This window comes from Gavia stellata, chromosome 23 (genome assembly GCF_030936135.1).
Source record: "Gavia stellata isolate bGavSte3 chromosome 23, bGavSte3.hap2, whole genome shotgun sequence".
In the NCBI taxonomy this organism is placed as follows: domain Eukaryota; kingdom Metazoa; phylum Chordata; class Aves; order Gaviiformes; family Gaviidae; genus Gavia; species Gavia stellata.
Window position 1 is genome coordinate 7801301 of NC_082616.1, and position 13849 is coordinate 7815149.

Genomic DNA, 13849 nt, shown 5'->3' on the forward strand with positions numbered 1-13849 from the left:
TCGAAGCTGGAAGCTGTTCTAATGGAGTTTAAGCAAGCTTAAATAACTTCAGTATTAAAGAAAACTTTTTTTAATGACTCCTGTAAATCTCAAAACCAAACCTCTTGAGTTACAAGCTCTGACCAAAGACAGTTTATACTTATTTAAACTCAATCACAAATTGCTCAATTCCTGCCATTTGCCTGAGGGTTTCCAGACAGGGTTTGACATCCGCTGCAGCACACAGGCGGCCCCATCCAACCCGGATAACGACTTACCAATGCCGATCACCCTCCGCTCCTCCTTGGCTATTCAGCACTCTGCCGTCCCGTCGCCCATAAAATGCTTTTGCCTGCAGAGCTGAGTAGGGGGGCACGTTCACCCGGTTGTGAACAAACTGGCATCTCTGTCACCAATGGTCACTTGGGATCTACACCTAATCCTTTTGCTCTAATGCTTTGCAGTGGTCTCTTTCCTAAACCTAAAAGGTTTTGCTCAGTTCCACAGAGATGGATGATAAAAAAATACATCAAACCTTTGCAGCTAAATAAAACGCAGCAGTTTTCTTTGACCAGTTATTTACAAGATACAGATGCCATGCAAAATCACCAAGCTGGATTACAATAAAACTGGGAAATTTAAATCATTTGTTCTGAACCATTGCATAAAAATGTTTCTGCTGTGGTATTTTCACTTGAGCCTGTTGATTCTACATTTGAAGCTTGAGGGTATTGCACTGCCATCAGATCTCTCTCTGGATACACAGCTACACACTACTGCTAAAATGCATACTTTAATATTTATGAAATATTTCTAGATGGAGATTACTGCTGAGAAGGAGAGACTAGTATGACTCAGTTATTTAGTGCCTTTACATTTCCCAATGAAAAAATTTGAAATTCTTTCCAAACTGGGCGTTCATGACAGAGGCTGAATGCAGCATTTCTTATCTTTATGGAAAGCAACATTTTACTTATTAGTTTTTGTATTAGTATTGCACGTAGGAACCCTACTTATGAAACGGGACTTTGCTCTTTTAGATACTGTACCAACACTGGAAAAAAAGGACTGTACTTTCCCAAATCTTCATGATCTTAGTGCAAGTCAAAAGGTAACAAGTGGATACGAACACAGAGGGCGGAAGATAACAAACAGATAATATAGGACATTCATAGGCAATATTAACATCTTAGCATCACAAAAAGCACCTCCAGAATAACTTCACATTGTCCCAACAATTTTGAAATTGTGTGCCAGCCACTGTAAAAATGCCGTTTATCAGATTCGACTGAGCTTTATCACGCCTGACAGTGGGTGTGGGTTTGTGATAGCTGCTGCTGGACAGGCTGTCCCAGCTGCGGTCTCATCTCATCAGTGTTATTAGCTGTGAAGGCAGGAATAAGACATCCATGTCCTGTATTACTGATCAGCCACACAAGTGAAAAGGCTGCTGACACCGGATACAGCCTTGTCACCAAGGTGAGCTGGTGACAGCTCCCCACCATCGCACCCAAGCGCACAGGCGATGGCTGTGGACGGCAGCAACCACGAGGCTCACCAGAAGTGGGACCTACCAGCCAAGAGATGCCACTTCACAACCCGCCTCTCCTCCTGCAAGGCTGATCCTGCAGCAGGGAAAGGCAAGAATTGGAATTTAAACCTTCAAGCTGAAACAGCACAGAGGTGATTACAATCAACTATGCTATCACAGGAAATACTGCCATAGCACTGAACTTCACATCTGCATGAAGCACATGCTCCGTTAAGTGATGAGTCCCCGCCCTCCAGTGTGCTGCTTTAATCCCCTACCGCCGCAGTCTGAAAGCTCACGAGAGTGCCTTATGGATGGATTTAAAAGAGTTTTGGAGTATTATGTGTGCCTGAGAGCACACAAAGCTGTCTCTGTCAATCTCTCTTCAAAAATCACACAAACAGTCATACTAAAGAGAAAAAAGGAAAAAGAAAAAAAGGATGTACACAGGTTTATTCAAAAGCATCTTCAGCAGTAGCATTTAAAGCACAGCTTTACTGATACTCTCTGGTGTTCTCAGCAACTCAAATATCACATACTTAATTGAGCAGTGTCTACCTTTTCAAATTTAAATGTCACGTTTTAAAATCACATTTATAAAATGCCTTTGTGCTTCTTAAAATACAGAATTTCTTGTTACATACTTTGTACTGTGTACTTTGGTGTGAAAGTATACAAACAAAAAAGATGTATCTTTTATAAATATAACAAAGAAAACCATAAAACCAAGCAGCACAGAAAGCTAACTGAAACCATCAGTGAGCAGAAAAAAAAATAATCAAATCTTTTTTTGGCAATGATTCATAGCGAAAGCCTTGGACAAAACCCTGTGCTTTCTACCATACCCTGAATGTTAGTAAATAGGGAAACCAATGAACTACTCAGACAGCTGAGTTATACAGTGTATGGCAAGCTTCTGAGAAGGTATCAGTTCCCTAAGGATTAGAGGGTTGTAAATAAAATCACCTTCACCAACTTGGGCCGTTCTGGTGGTGCATCAGGATGCCGATCGTCTCGGAGGTGGCCTCAGCCTCAGGCATGAGCAGCCAAGTGAACCGCACTCGGAAGCAGGCGAGGGATCTCTGCAGGCTTCAGAGCGCAGGTGCAAAGCACTTGTGCTCATCCACTCCACTAAGCAAGCCACCGTGTTTGAGACACGACTTGCGACCCGATGAAGCAGAAAGAAAATGGCTCCTGTGCTGCTACTTAACGCCCCAGGCTTCGTTTGTGCTTTCAGGAAGCTTTGCTTTGCTTCCAGACTAGCATGAGTAATGTTTGTGATGGTGACATGTCTCCAGGTGGTGGAGAAATGATGACCTGCTCTCCCTGCTCCCTGGATAGCAGCACTATCAGCTTTATCTTTGGAGATGAGGCTCTTCCCCAAAGAGGTTAACTTTCAACAGATTTAAACACAAGCAAAGAAAAACTCAAAAGCACCCTAGCCATACAGAAACTTGCCTTCTCTCCTGAATAAGCAGCAGCATTTTACTGTGGGCACTAGGGAGAGCGTTTCTGAAATAAGTCTTCACTGGTGGGGAAGATCTGGCAGAGCGGAAGATGCTGGGTGCCATTAGGAGCCTGTTCAGCCTGGTGAAGAGAGGCGACGCCAAGCTGCAGGGAAGCGGGCAGAGAAGGGCGAGCTGCAGGGAAGCGGGCAGAGAAGGGCGGAGTGAGGCTCACCCCCCAGGAGGGCCCAAGGCAAAACTCCCTCGCTCTCACAGCGACCACGGCTCCCACGCTCTGCCCAGCGTTTCAGCTACTTCCATTTCCCCGCCCTTACAACTGCGACTGCATGAACACTGGTCAAGCATCATCCAGAGAAATTAATCTTAACCTTCCTTAATAAAGTAAAACTCAACCTAAAGAAAATGTTTATGTAATTTAATCATTATTACGAAAAAAAGCAGTCATGTAGAACAAACAAATTGGAGGGGATGTTCGAGGATGTCACTGTTATCCCTAAGGTGAGTGGGAAGAAGGTGAGTTGCGTGCATATTCCATTTTTATTTCTTTTTGGCAGAAATAGAACATTGCTTAGGCATAATTTACATTAGAGTTTCTAATTTAGCACCAAGGTTGTTGAAGGGAAAGCAACATGCATTTATCAGCAGATAAAAATAACAGCAATAGCAGCATTTGAGACAGGCAGAGTGACAGAAGTCAGTGCTGCAAAGGGCAGGCTTGCTGCTCTCCTGTGCAACCCATGTAGGCAGCTGACTTTTTCAGGGAATTTACTGAGTGGATGAAAAAGAAAAAAAGAATAAAAATCTTTCTGCCATTTCCCACATGCAGTCTGATCAGGGTGGTTTTTAAATACAACCCAATTGTCCCAGCACAGACTTTATCATAAAGAAATGAATAACTGCCAGGCTTTCAAATATTTCAGAAGTGAGAGAGGCCTCTTTTGTTCTCCTGATAAAAGAAAAACAAACAACCTGACCATAAAAATCAGGGGCTGCCAGCAAAAATGTAAGTTCAGATACCATAAGGAAATCAAGTGATTGAATTAGGTTTATTCTGACAGGCTCTTGTCATTGGACTCGTAAATTAGAAGTTAGAGCCTTATTCGGAGGCAAATCAACCAAGCGTTACCTGCGATTTATTTACTTGCGTATGTGTGCTTTGAGTGGGTTCACAAGAAGTTCTCCACCTGCATTTGCAAATTCAGGCAGTAAGTTAGAAAACGAAGGAAGAAATAGGAGATTTTTAACAACTAACAGACAGCAGTCTTACTTTCTGCTTCTCTGCATAAATTTTACTCCAATGTCAGTAAAATCCTACTGATTCTAAGTCCGTGCAATGGAGTGCAGACACAGAAGACAACAGTCTTAATAGCTCTGACAATTCAAATAGACTTGTACATCATCATTTCCTTGAAAATCACCAGATTTTCAGTTAAATAATTATTTAGACTTTCCTTGTTAGTTTTAGTTTTTGAGCCTGTCTAGTTTATGAAATGATGTTTTTTCTCTACAGATGTGTTAGAAACCAGCAAACCCTCTGCAGTGAGGAAGAAGCATGTATTTTTCAAATTACAGCTGAGATACCCCTGAAATCATCTCACTCTATTTGAGTAGAGAGGCTGGTGATGATATTAATAGTAGTTGAGGTCTTGGCAAATTTCTGACATTAAGAAAGCTTACTTATTTTTCTCTGTAGAGCTTTCCCGTTAAAGTGAGAAAATTTGGGGCAGGGGAGCTGCGAGTGTTTTTAAAATTGGGGACTACGCTCTATAAACATTTTGGCATTAGAGTGATTCTGTCATTCATAATTTCCTCTCCTACAAGTTCCATAGCATATGTCATTTAAAGAAATTCATTTCCTGCTGAATGATTTATGGGAAAACAGACTGATCAAATGCATCAAAAGTTTTCAATATGAACATTTGCCATGGGGTTATTTCCTTCTTCCTGCCAACTCACCCTGATATTTCTTGCTACTAAAAACACTTATACAGTTGCATTAAGATTTTAGTTTCCATAGAAACTGTTATTGGCTAAATAAATATAAGATGGTAAGAAGTGTGACTTCCCTAGTCCTGCGAGCATGCTTGCAGCTGCCAAATTTTCACACCTAACCTTTCACCAGTATTTACTGCTGTGTGACATTTTTAGCTATGTGTCCCTTTGAAGAACATGGACGCTCTTTTGAGTGGCACTTCCACGCTTCACAGAAGGTATGTGAATATTCAGAGCTATTTCTATGCCTCATTGTACAAAAGCGTATGTTTCTCTTCACTGCTCATTGTGTTATTTTATTTTGCAGACCTCTTCGCTAAACTTTACAAGGGAAAAATACGTCTCTTTGTTAGCCTGCACATCAAAACAAAGCTCGAGAGAGTGCTACCAGGTAATGTGCAAATAGAAGGAAATAAATAATTGCTTCATCGCAACTAATGATTTTCACATTCCTTCGGCATTTCAAAATACAAACAATGCAAACCCTGAGCATCCTGACGCTGCACCCTTGCTGACACCGGCGGCAGCTCTGAGTCCCTGAAAGCTGTGAGAAAAGGCATGCCACGCTTCAAAAAGGCTGCGCTGAATTTATGGGCAGTCACGTCTTCCGAAGGAAGCAATGAACTGCGTATTAATCTCCTGTTCTCAAAATTTCTCCTGCTCCCTTCCTAAATGATTCTAATGCTTACTAAAAAGGCAAAGTCCTGATAATCATCTTATAATTCCCTCACTTCTGTATAAATTTCATTGTATTTTGAATTCAGGCACTTTCTCCTAACATACACAATTACTAAGTCTTTTCTTGTTCTCTTCAGAACATTACTTCCATTTTTATTCTCATTTAGATATCTGCTGCAGTGCTCTGTGCTGCCTGAGATTTGCCCTTACTCCAAAGAATAAGCCTTTGCATGTGTATTGCATTGAGACGAAAAACTGTTAGCATTTCTGAAAATAGCAGCTGAAGACAGAAGGACTCATCCCTGACAATGTGGAAAATGAAGGCAATGCTGAAGCTTCTCAGTAACATAGGGGTCATTTGAGTATACTACTTACTGCTTTGGGGGCGGAGGACGATGTTCTCATCCCCCAAGCATCAAGTGGTTTGGTACCCACCAAAGATGGGATTCTACTTCATTAGAAACTTAAGTTCCTATGAAAGACATACAGGCTTATTTTCAGATGCCTAAACAAACACTGATCTAACCTTTAATCTTTGTGCCCTGCTTCCTTTGCTGTAAAACCATCCTGACTTTCTGCCCAAGACCCAGAGGGTCTACCTAACCCCCTAAAATCTACAAATCCCTTTTGGGTGCCATTAGGCACCCAAAGCAGGACAGAGACTTGTGCAAGTCGTCTGAATTTGTCTCATCTTCCCAGCCTTGAGCACCATTTGGAAGAATTGGTGGACAATGACATGGATGAAAAAAAGTTTTGAGTTTCCTAGAAGGATAAACACAAAGCCACTCTTACACCCACAGGAACTGAGGTGAGGCTGTAGGCTTCACACCATCCACATGGTAACAGCGCTTCTCAGGGACAGCCACAAATTCATCACAGTACCCCGAAGTGTGAGAACACAGATAATAATTACCACCAGCTGACATAACTATGACCTTGGCTCTAGGACCGTGGTCTTGTGCTGAGCTATTCTACGTAGTTTCAGTCAGGTCTTCTGGGTAACTATTCCTGAGGTCTGCTCAGGAAGGTCTTTCTTTTACAGATGCCTTTCTGAGCATACTTTACTCCCATACACTGCTGTCATGACCAGGAATAGTGTTGGTGCACTGCTCTTAAGTCTCCAGGGTACGGGAAGAACAGGAGAGGTTTCAAGAGACTCTAACAGCCGTCACAGCTGGAGAAGAAGCAGTTTTGCAGAAGAAGTGCCAAGCAGAGCTGATCACCTGCATAGCTGCAACCTAGTGCTAACATACGAGCTTTGAGGAGAGCTCAGCTCATTCCTCATGCTACCTTAATGTGACGACTGTAGGATGAGAGACGCACTTTTGTGCTGGCAAGGGAACTTTTGAGGCTAAACTTAATAGGGACTGGAGAAAGGAACCAGACCTCCTGGATGAGAAACCCAGAAAGAAAAAGCTCTGAGCTTGTGAAAAGTGTACAGTAGCATAAGTGCATTTATGTATCCTGTTTTCGGAGTCTACTGTTACCCTTTTTTACACGTGCTATGACCTAGGGAGTAATACAAAACATAAGCGTGCCTAATACTGCCTTTCTCCGGAGCACAGACTATGCCCACTTAGCCAAAGCATTATGGAAGACAATCCATAGCTTGGACTTAATCACTGGAGGAAAATGTTAACACATTTTCAATAAATTTAGGGACACTGTGAAATAGCATAATACAAAAAGACTACAATGCCTTCTAAATAAACACAAAGCATTTGGCTGTTTATCCTTCATCGATGAAAACTCCAGAATGAAAAAGGGGTTTTTTTCTTATGATAATGACAAGAAGATGCAACAACAAACACGCAAGAACAATCACAAAATACATGTGTCTGGACTTATGGAAAATACTGTGAAGAGCAAATATCAGCCAACAAGGCTGAAAGAGAAACTAACTGAAACTAACTGTTTCTCTCTCTTTTTCAGAAATTAAGAATGCCGATGGCTGTACAGAAGGTAAACTTAATGCAGCATGAGAACAGACTCTGTTTCTAGCCATCAAAAAGACCAAGAGCTTGGCAGATTAATTAAGCTACCAAAGAAACGTCCCCGCTGGTGGATATGGCAGCATATGGGGAAGAAGTGTGTATTCCAGATGGTGATGGGGAAGAAAGAGTTTTTTGGTAACTATGACTGCTTATAGTCCTCTAAAATCATTACTTGCTGATGGTCTTCTATAGCAGCACACCTAACGGCTTTGGGTAGCTTACTATGAGTGTCGTTAATCACGCTGAAATTTAGTTTACCATAAAAAAGAAAATGAATTACATTTTTTATGTTTAATAGAAAAGTCAAGGCTTATAAAAGATGACACTTATTTCTATCAAAAGGTAGCACTAGATCAGAAATACACTAAATGAGGTTTGAAGATTCCCATTAACTTCTTAAGTTTTTAATGACAACCCGCAGATGAAATCCATTCTTAGAATTCTGAAAATAGAAAGTAGATTAAAAAATTTGCATAAACTGGCAGAAGTCCGCTAACGCAGTGTAAAAATTGTCCAAGACTATGGGCAGAGGGAGGGGTGGCAGGGGAACAAAGAGAAAAATCACCTAAATCTCTTGTTTTACAGTGAAAGACGCATCAATGCACAACAGCATGTTGTCCTTTCCATCTGGCAAGGCTACTACAGGAAGCAAGTTCTGAAGTCAATGATGATCCCACCAGATCATAAGAGATTAACTTCTGGGACAGCTAATAAACCTGTGTTAAGTGGTACCACGGCAGTAAGAAGTATTTGTTGCCGAGACAGCTAAACTCTGTTCCATGTCTGCAGCTTATACCGTAGGCTGTGTTACATACAGGGCACGAGGCTCTGCAGGTACCAGTAAACTACCCCAGAGCCATTCTGCTGGATACAGCTCAGACTCATCATCACAACATAATCATCATGTGCATCACGCTTTTACCATGCAGCGAACAGATTGTGAAGGACTTCTTTGCACGCTACAAGAGGGACGCTTGCTTTCCCACACACAAACTACCCCTAACCATAGTTCATTATTTATGCTCACCTGAGAGCAAAGGTTGCTCCCACCTGGAAGTAGAGCTGTGGAAAAGAGCCTCTGAAAAGCTGGGAACTTTGGCAAGTATCACACATATGCGGTGCTGCTCTCTTAAGACAATATAGCAGGGTTTTTACTAGAAACCTCTATGCAATCACATGCTGCTACTGCTTGACTAAGAGCCAAGCCTTCCTGCTGCTATATGGGTTTTAGATCTTCTGTGGACATGACACAAACAGGGCTTCTGTAACGCTCGCTCACCTGCAGTCAACACTCCTTTGCTCAGCCCCACGACGTGGACCAAAGCAAAACCGACACAAGTGGCCCCAAAATGAGCGTTTTGTTTCACACCGTTTGCAAGATCCCATCAACAGCCAACCCAGGTGCCGTTTTCATTCTGCCCACACACAAATCAATGAGAAAAAGCAAACTCATTTCACACAGGTGGTGCATCTCACCACCCTAAAAGTCAGGATTTTCTCATACCCTTCATCTCATGCCACTGCTGTCAAATCCATAACATGTTGTAACAAAAACAGCCCTTATGTAACCTAATAAATAAAAGTCACCAAGGCAATAGCTATGCATAAATTTTAGCTAAAAACATTTTGTTAGAAGAACATGAATGTCCTCTGTAAAGCGGGTAGCATTTTAAAATAACATTCTAGCCATTGTTACTACTTTATTGCTATTCATCATAGAACCATTAATCATGGTGAACTCATTTGGTATTAATGTGGATGTCATAAAGTACTTCAGTTGCATTTCAATTATAACTCAGCCTTTAAAATGCTGCCAGCACTACATGGAAAGCTTTGAAAACCAAATTTAAATAGTCTGTTCGCAGATAACTACAATTGCATTCTGGCACAGAGAAATAACCTTTTCCATTCCTAATGTCTATTCTCAAGGGGCTGAGGAGCCGGAGGGGCCGTGCCCTGGCCCAGGGCTGGGTGCAAGGAAGAGGGAGCCCCGCAGGAGACTCCAGGGGAGCTGTGGCCATCCAGACCCAGACGTTTTCCTCCCCTGAAAAGAGGGTAGGAGAAGCATTCCTTTGGGCTGCTTCAACCTCACCGGTTCAACCGCAGCTAAGTAGCAAGGCCATACTTTCAGGCCCCTAAGGAGATTTCCTTTTTTCCTATCACTCTTGTGATTCCCCGAGGCACTATCTTGCTTCCAGAGCCTAGTGCTTTGGTTTTTTTCTCTGATGTGTAGTGTCTGTCCAAACAAAAACACCAGAGAGAACATATATCTACAACCTACTGTCTTTAGAGACAGCAAAGGAGTATGCAATACATCAGAGCGGACCTAAGGGAGCTGATACCCTGACCGCTCTGATGACAGTTGAAAAAAAAAAACCAAAAACCTTTCTTGCCTCAAGAGGCACTGAAAGAGGAAAACAGGCAGCACAAAACGCAACATGGACCTAAACAAATATCAGCTCCTTGCCATCAGGGAAACCAGGAACTTGCGTAAGTTTACTTTGATTTTTGTTCCCTCACTACCAGCAGAGCTTCCAGCAGCATTTTACACACAGCATCAAATGACAACAGCTCAACAATCGTAACATTTCTCATCAGAGACAGTGTTAAATGGAGAAAAGACAAAGTACTTCTTATTAGCTTAGGGAACCTGGTTTTTAATTCTTGCATACAATCCCCATTCTATTTTATCTAGGTCATCAATGTAACATGTAAGCTCACAGCAAAAATTCCTACCTTGGGAGCTCTGGCATGTTTTCCGCATCTGGCATCTTTGACAAGGCTGATATCTAGCAGCTCAGTCTCCTAGAAGGAAAAATTGCAACACAGATAATTATTACATTAGTCAAAAAGCCTGGTTGTGTTAACAAACAGTGCCCTACTTCCCACATCTATCAGGGGTTTGCCTGTTTGCAATGACGCCTGTCCAAACTGAGAACAGTTTTGAGGAGTGCTCTGTTGCACCTAAGCTATTCTAATAGCAATACTGAGACCTTAAACACATTACTTGTTTTCCTTAAAAACATGCATATCTCTTATGACATATACACTATAGAGAAGCCATATGAGTCAGGCTTGTTTCTTGGATCACTAAATGCCAGCTGCTGTGGTTTTTTTTTTTTAATACAATTTAAGCTTTTTGATGCTAGTCACAGTGTGAAAAAGGCAACATTACAAACAGAAAACCCTGCCTCTGCAATAGAAAACCTACTTTATTATTGCCAGAACATTTTGAAAAGTGCTCATAAAACCCAAGAAGTGTTATATCTACAATGATAACAGGTTCCAACAATTTCACAGTGACTACTGCTCAATCAAAACCATGTGCTTTTGACAAGCATTTCATAGTTCATACGTTACTCTCGAGTTGTGGGTTATACAACACATGCCGTACTTGGAACAAAACTGGCATGTGATGACAGCTTCTGTTAGGCAAATTCCTGTCCTCCCCTACACACGTGTAACATGAAGAATCTCCTTTCACTGATAGCCTCTTGGGTCTCCACCCTCCCTGCCGGTGCCGGGAAGGATGGGGCCTGAGCCAAGCCCACGGTGCTCTGGGTGCGCCTGCAAGCGCCAGCCCAGTGCGGTGCACGCACCACTCCGGGATCAGCACGGGCTATTTGCCTCTCTCCAAACACGCAGCAAATTATAACCTTCAGCCAACATAATTTTCTCCCATCTCATCCTGCAACAGGGCATTTTTGGATGTTGCCATATTGGTTCTTTCTTGATGCCTTAACATTTACAGGCAGGGAGCACTTGGAAGGAGGAAGGATGCGGGAGACCAGAGCAGCGTGATACCCAACTGCCGGCTCCCTCACAAGCATGCACATCCATGTGGCATTACGTGTGCTTTTCCCAGGAGCAACACCAACTGTCCTGTGTGACACGGCAAGAACATGTGACGTGATTTAGCATTATGTGACAATCCTAAAGCACATCTTAATACTGTCCGCCTCATTTACGCTAGCATTTGGACTAATAGCCCATGTTAGCATGGCCCAATTACATACTAAATATAGTCTAAGAGTACTTCAGCAGGAGTGTGACCACACCGCAATTAGTGCTACACCAGTTCAATGCATTTCAGCCTTCCAGCAGTAATTGCAAATGCTGTGTGGAGAATTTGAAATCTCTGTGCTGGACAAAGCCACTATTTTCTTTTTTTTTTTTAATTCTAAGGAGAAGAGAAAGAGACTTTCCCATGGACATGTTATTTTGACATGGGTACCTTTGTAGCCTTACTTCTTTTCCATTTTAAGGGACCCACTCCTGCACAGCACTGGTAGGTCTTTGTTGTCTACTAAGACGCAAGCTCTACCACCAAATCTTCATGCGACTGTACATTCATAACATTCCTCTTTGTCCCACATATCAATCCCAATTCTCTTCTGTTATAGTATCTGCTGAATTTACACGAGCATTATTTTCCCTCTTCATCTAGCCTGTTTAGAGGAAACGCACTTTTGAGATAGTTATTTTTTGCTCTTACTTGCCTGAAAGAGGACAAGGGTATCAAAACTTGCAGGGATTAGAAAGAAGCATAAGCAGGGTCGTAAGAGGTGATATTTTGTAAACCTCCTCAGGAAATAACCCAAACTACACCAATACACAAGGCATGTGTACAGAAGCACTCTTCCGACAGCGCTGCAGCCTCTCACATGGACGGCTGATCGCTGTATGTAAAAGCTCGTGTACAGCTGTCCCTGTTCCAGCTCAAGAGCACCTGATGGTTTGTGAACCCAACGTTCCGGTCCAGTTTGAAGCAGATCTTACTTCCAGATCTAAACTACATTGATCCTTATCCTGCCCGACATGAGCACACTGACACCAGGAGTTAGGGCAAAGCTCAATACTCTTCAGTGCAGAAAAGCCCTTAATGCACCAAAGCCTGGGTATTCTCTCACTATTCAATGAGACCACTGCGTAAGGAACGTCTAAAAATTGCTGAGGACAGCGAGCCCTAGCTCTCCATCTCCAAACATGAGTGATCTGCGGGCCTGGATGAGGCCAGCTCCTCACCAAGAGGAAATAGTTGCAATGGTGAAAAAGCAATACTGATTTTTACCACCTACAGATCTGTCCCTGGGTTTTATAACATTCCCACATTCATGTAATTCCTCTCTCAGTGGAATTTATGTCTCGAGTCCCAGAGATGTTGGAGTAGTGCAAATGTGACTCCACGTATTTTACTACTTCTGAAATCTAGTCCATGCCACATTTGCATCTCAAAATGCAGCATGACACTCCTAGTTCTCATGCAGATGCTACATATTATTTGTCAATTAAAACAGAATATGTTCCCCCTCCCTTTTCTTTTAAAGAAGTGTTGGGAGAAGGGAATGACTCTGTTAGTCTCTCAGGCTGCTCTTACGAAACATGACGTTGCCGATTACATCACGTTACCACCTGGGATATACCAGCAGCAGAAGGCAAGCTTGCTGCTCAACACAGAAAAAATAAATAAAATTAAATCAGAGTGAAAAGAGGCAAAGAAGCACTACAAGATAGCTATGTGTGCAGGTACGGCAGCAGGTGCAACTTTAAAAGAAACAGGAAAATGGCACACTGGCGGGCTTACCTTTGAGATAATGCATGCAGCCATTCATACACTGGTAGAAGTGAAAATAATGAAGTATGGCAGAGCTACATTCGGGTTTATCACACTCAGAGCAAGAACTAAGGTGGGAAACAGAAGAGCCACGACATAATTACAGGGAGAAGGAGACCAGACAACGCTGCACAAAAGGCAAGAAATTGAAAAGAAAACCAGGGCCAAGAGCCAGCATACTCCGTGAGCATCAAGCAAAGAGAAGCCAAGGCAGGGCAGAGACAGGCTGAAGTCCATCAGCAGAAACAGCGCAGAGCAAACGTGCGGAGCGGAGCAGAGACGGGGGCACTTCAGATTTACAGACCACACACTCAGCAAGGGTGGACGTGCCCAGGTTTGCTGTTATGGGACGAGAATGTGGCCTTCAGGGTGAGAGGCCAGGGGTTATATTTACCACAACAAATAATACTCGCGCCCCAAAGCAGTCTCAGGCCCACTGTGAAATGTTCTACAGAAGCTAGGGGCACATACAGAGCATGTCGTAAAAATAAGGTTTTGCCAACTGAAAGGACTGACAAGCACTAAAAATAAGGGCTTTAACAGCAAACACATGAGAGAAATGAAAGACACTGAAGAAAAATGGATCTTAAACAAA

At 42.5% G+C, this 13849-nt stretch overlaps 1 protein-coding gene and 1 long non-coding RNA gene across 2 annotated transcripts in view; one reads left to right on the forward strand and one right to left on the reverse strand.

Annotated features, from left to right (window-relative positions):
* PLCB1 (phospholipase C beta 1) overlaps positions 1-13849 on the reverse strand; it is a 404497-nt gene that overhangs the window by 281732 nt on the left and 108916 nt on the right. Inside the window, exon 3 of the mRNA XM_059828429.1 lies at positions 10377-10445. Within this exon, the coding sequence (XP_059684412.1) occupies positions 10377-10445 (69 nt within the window). The remainder of the gene's footprint in view (positions 1-10376; positions 10446-13849) is intronic.
* On the forward strand, positions 3450-7769 carry LOC132319058 (uncharacterized). Its single transcript, XR_009484437.1, has 4 exons — positions 3450-3474; positions 5125-5186; positions 5276-5359; positions 7579-7769. It is a non-coding gene; the product is annotated as an uncharacterized LOC132319058 (long non-coding RNA).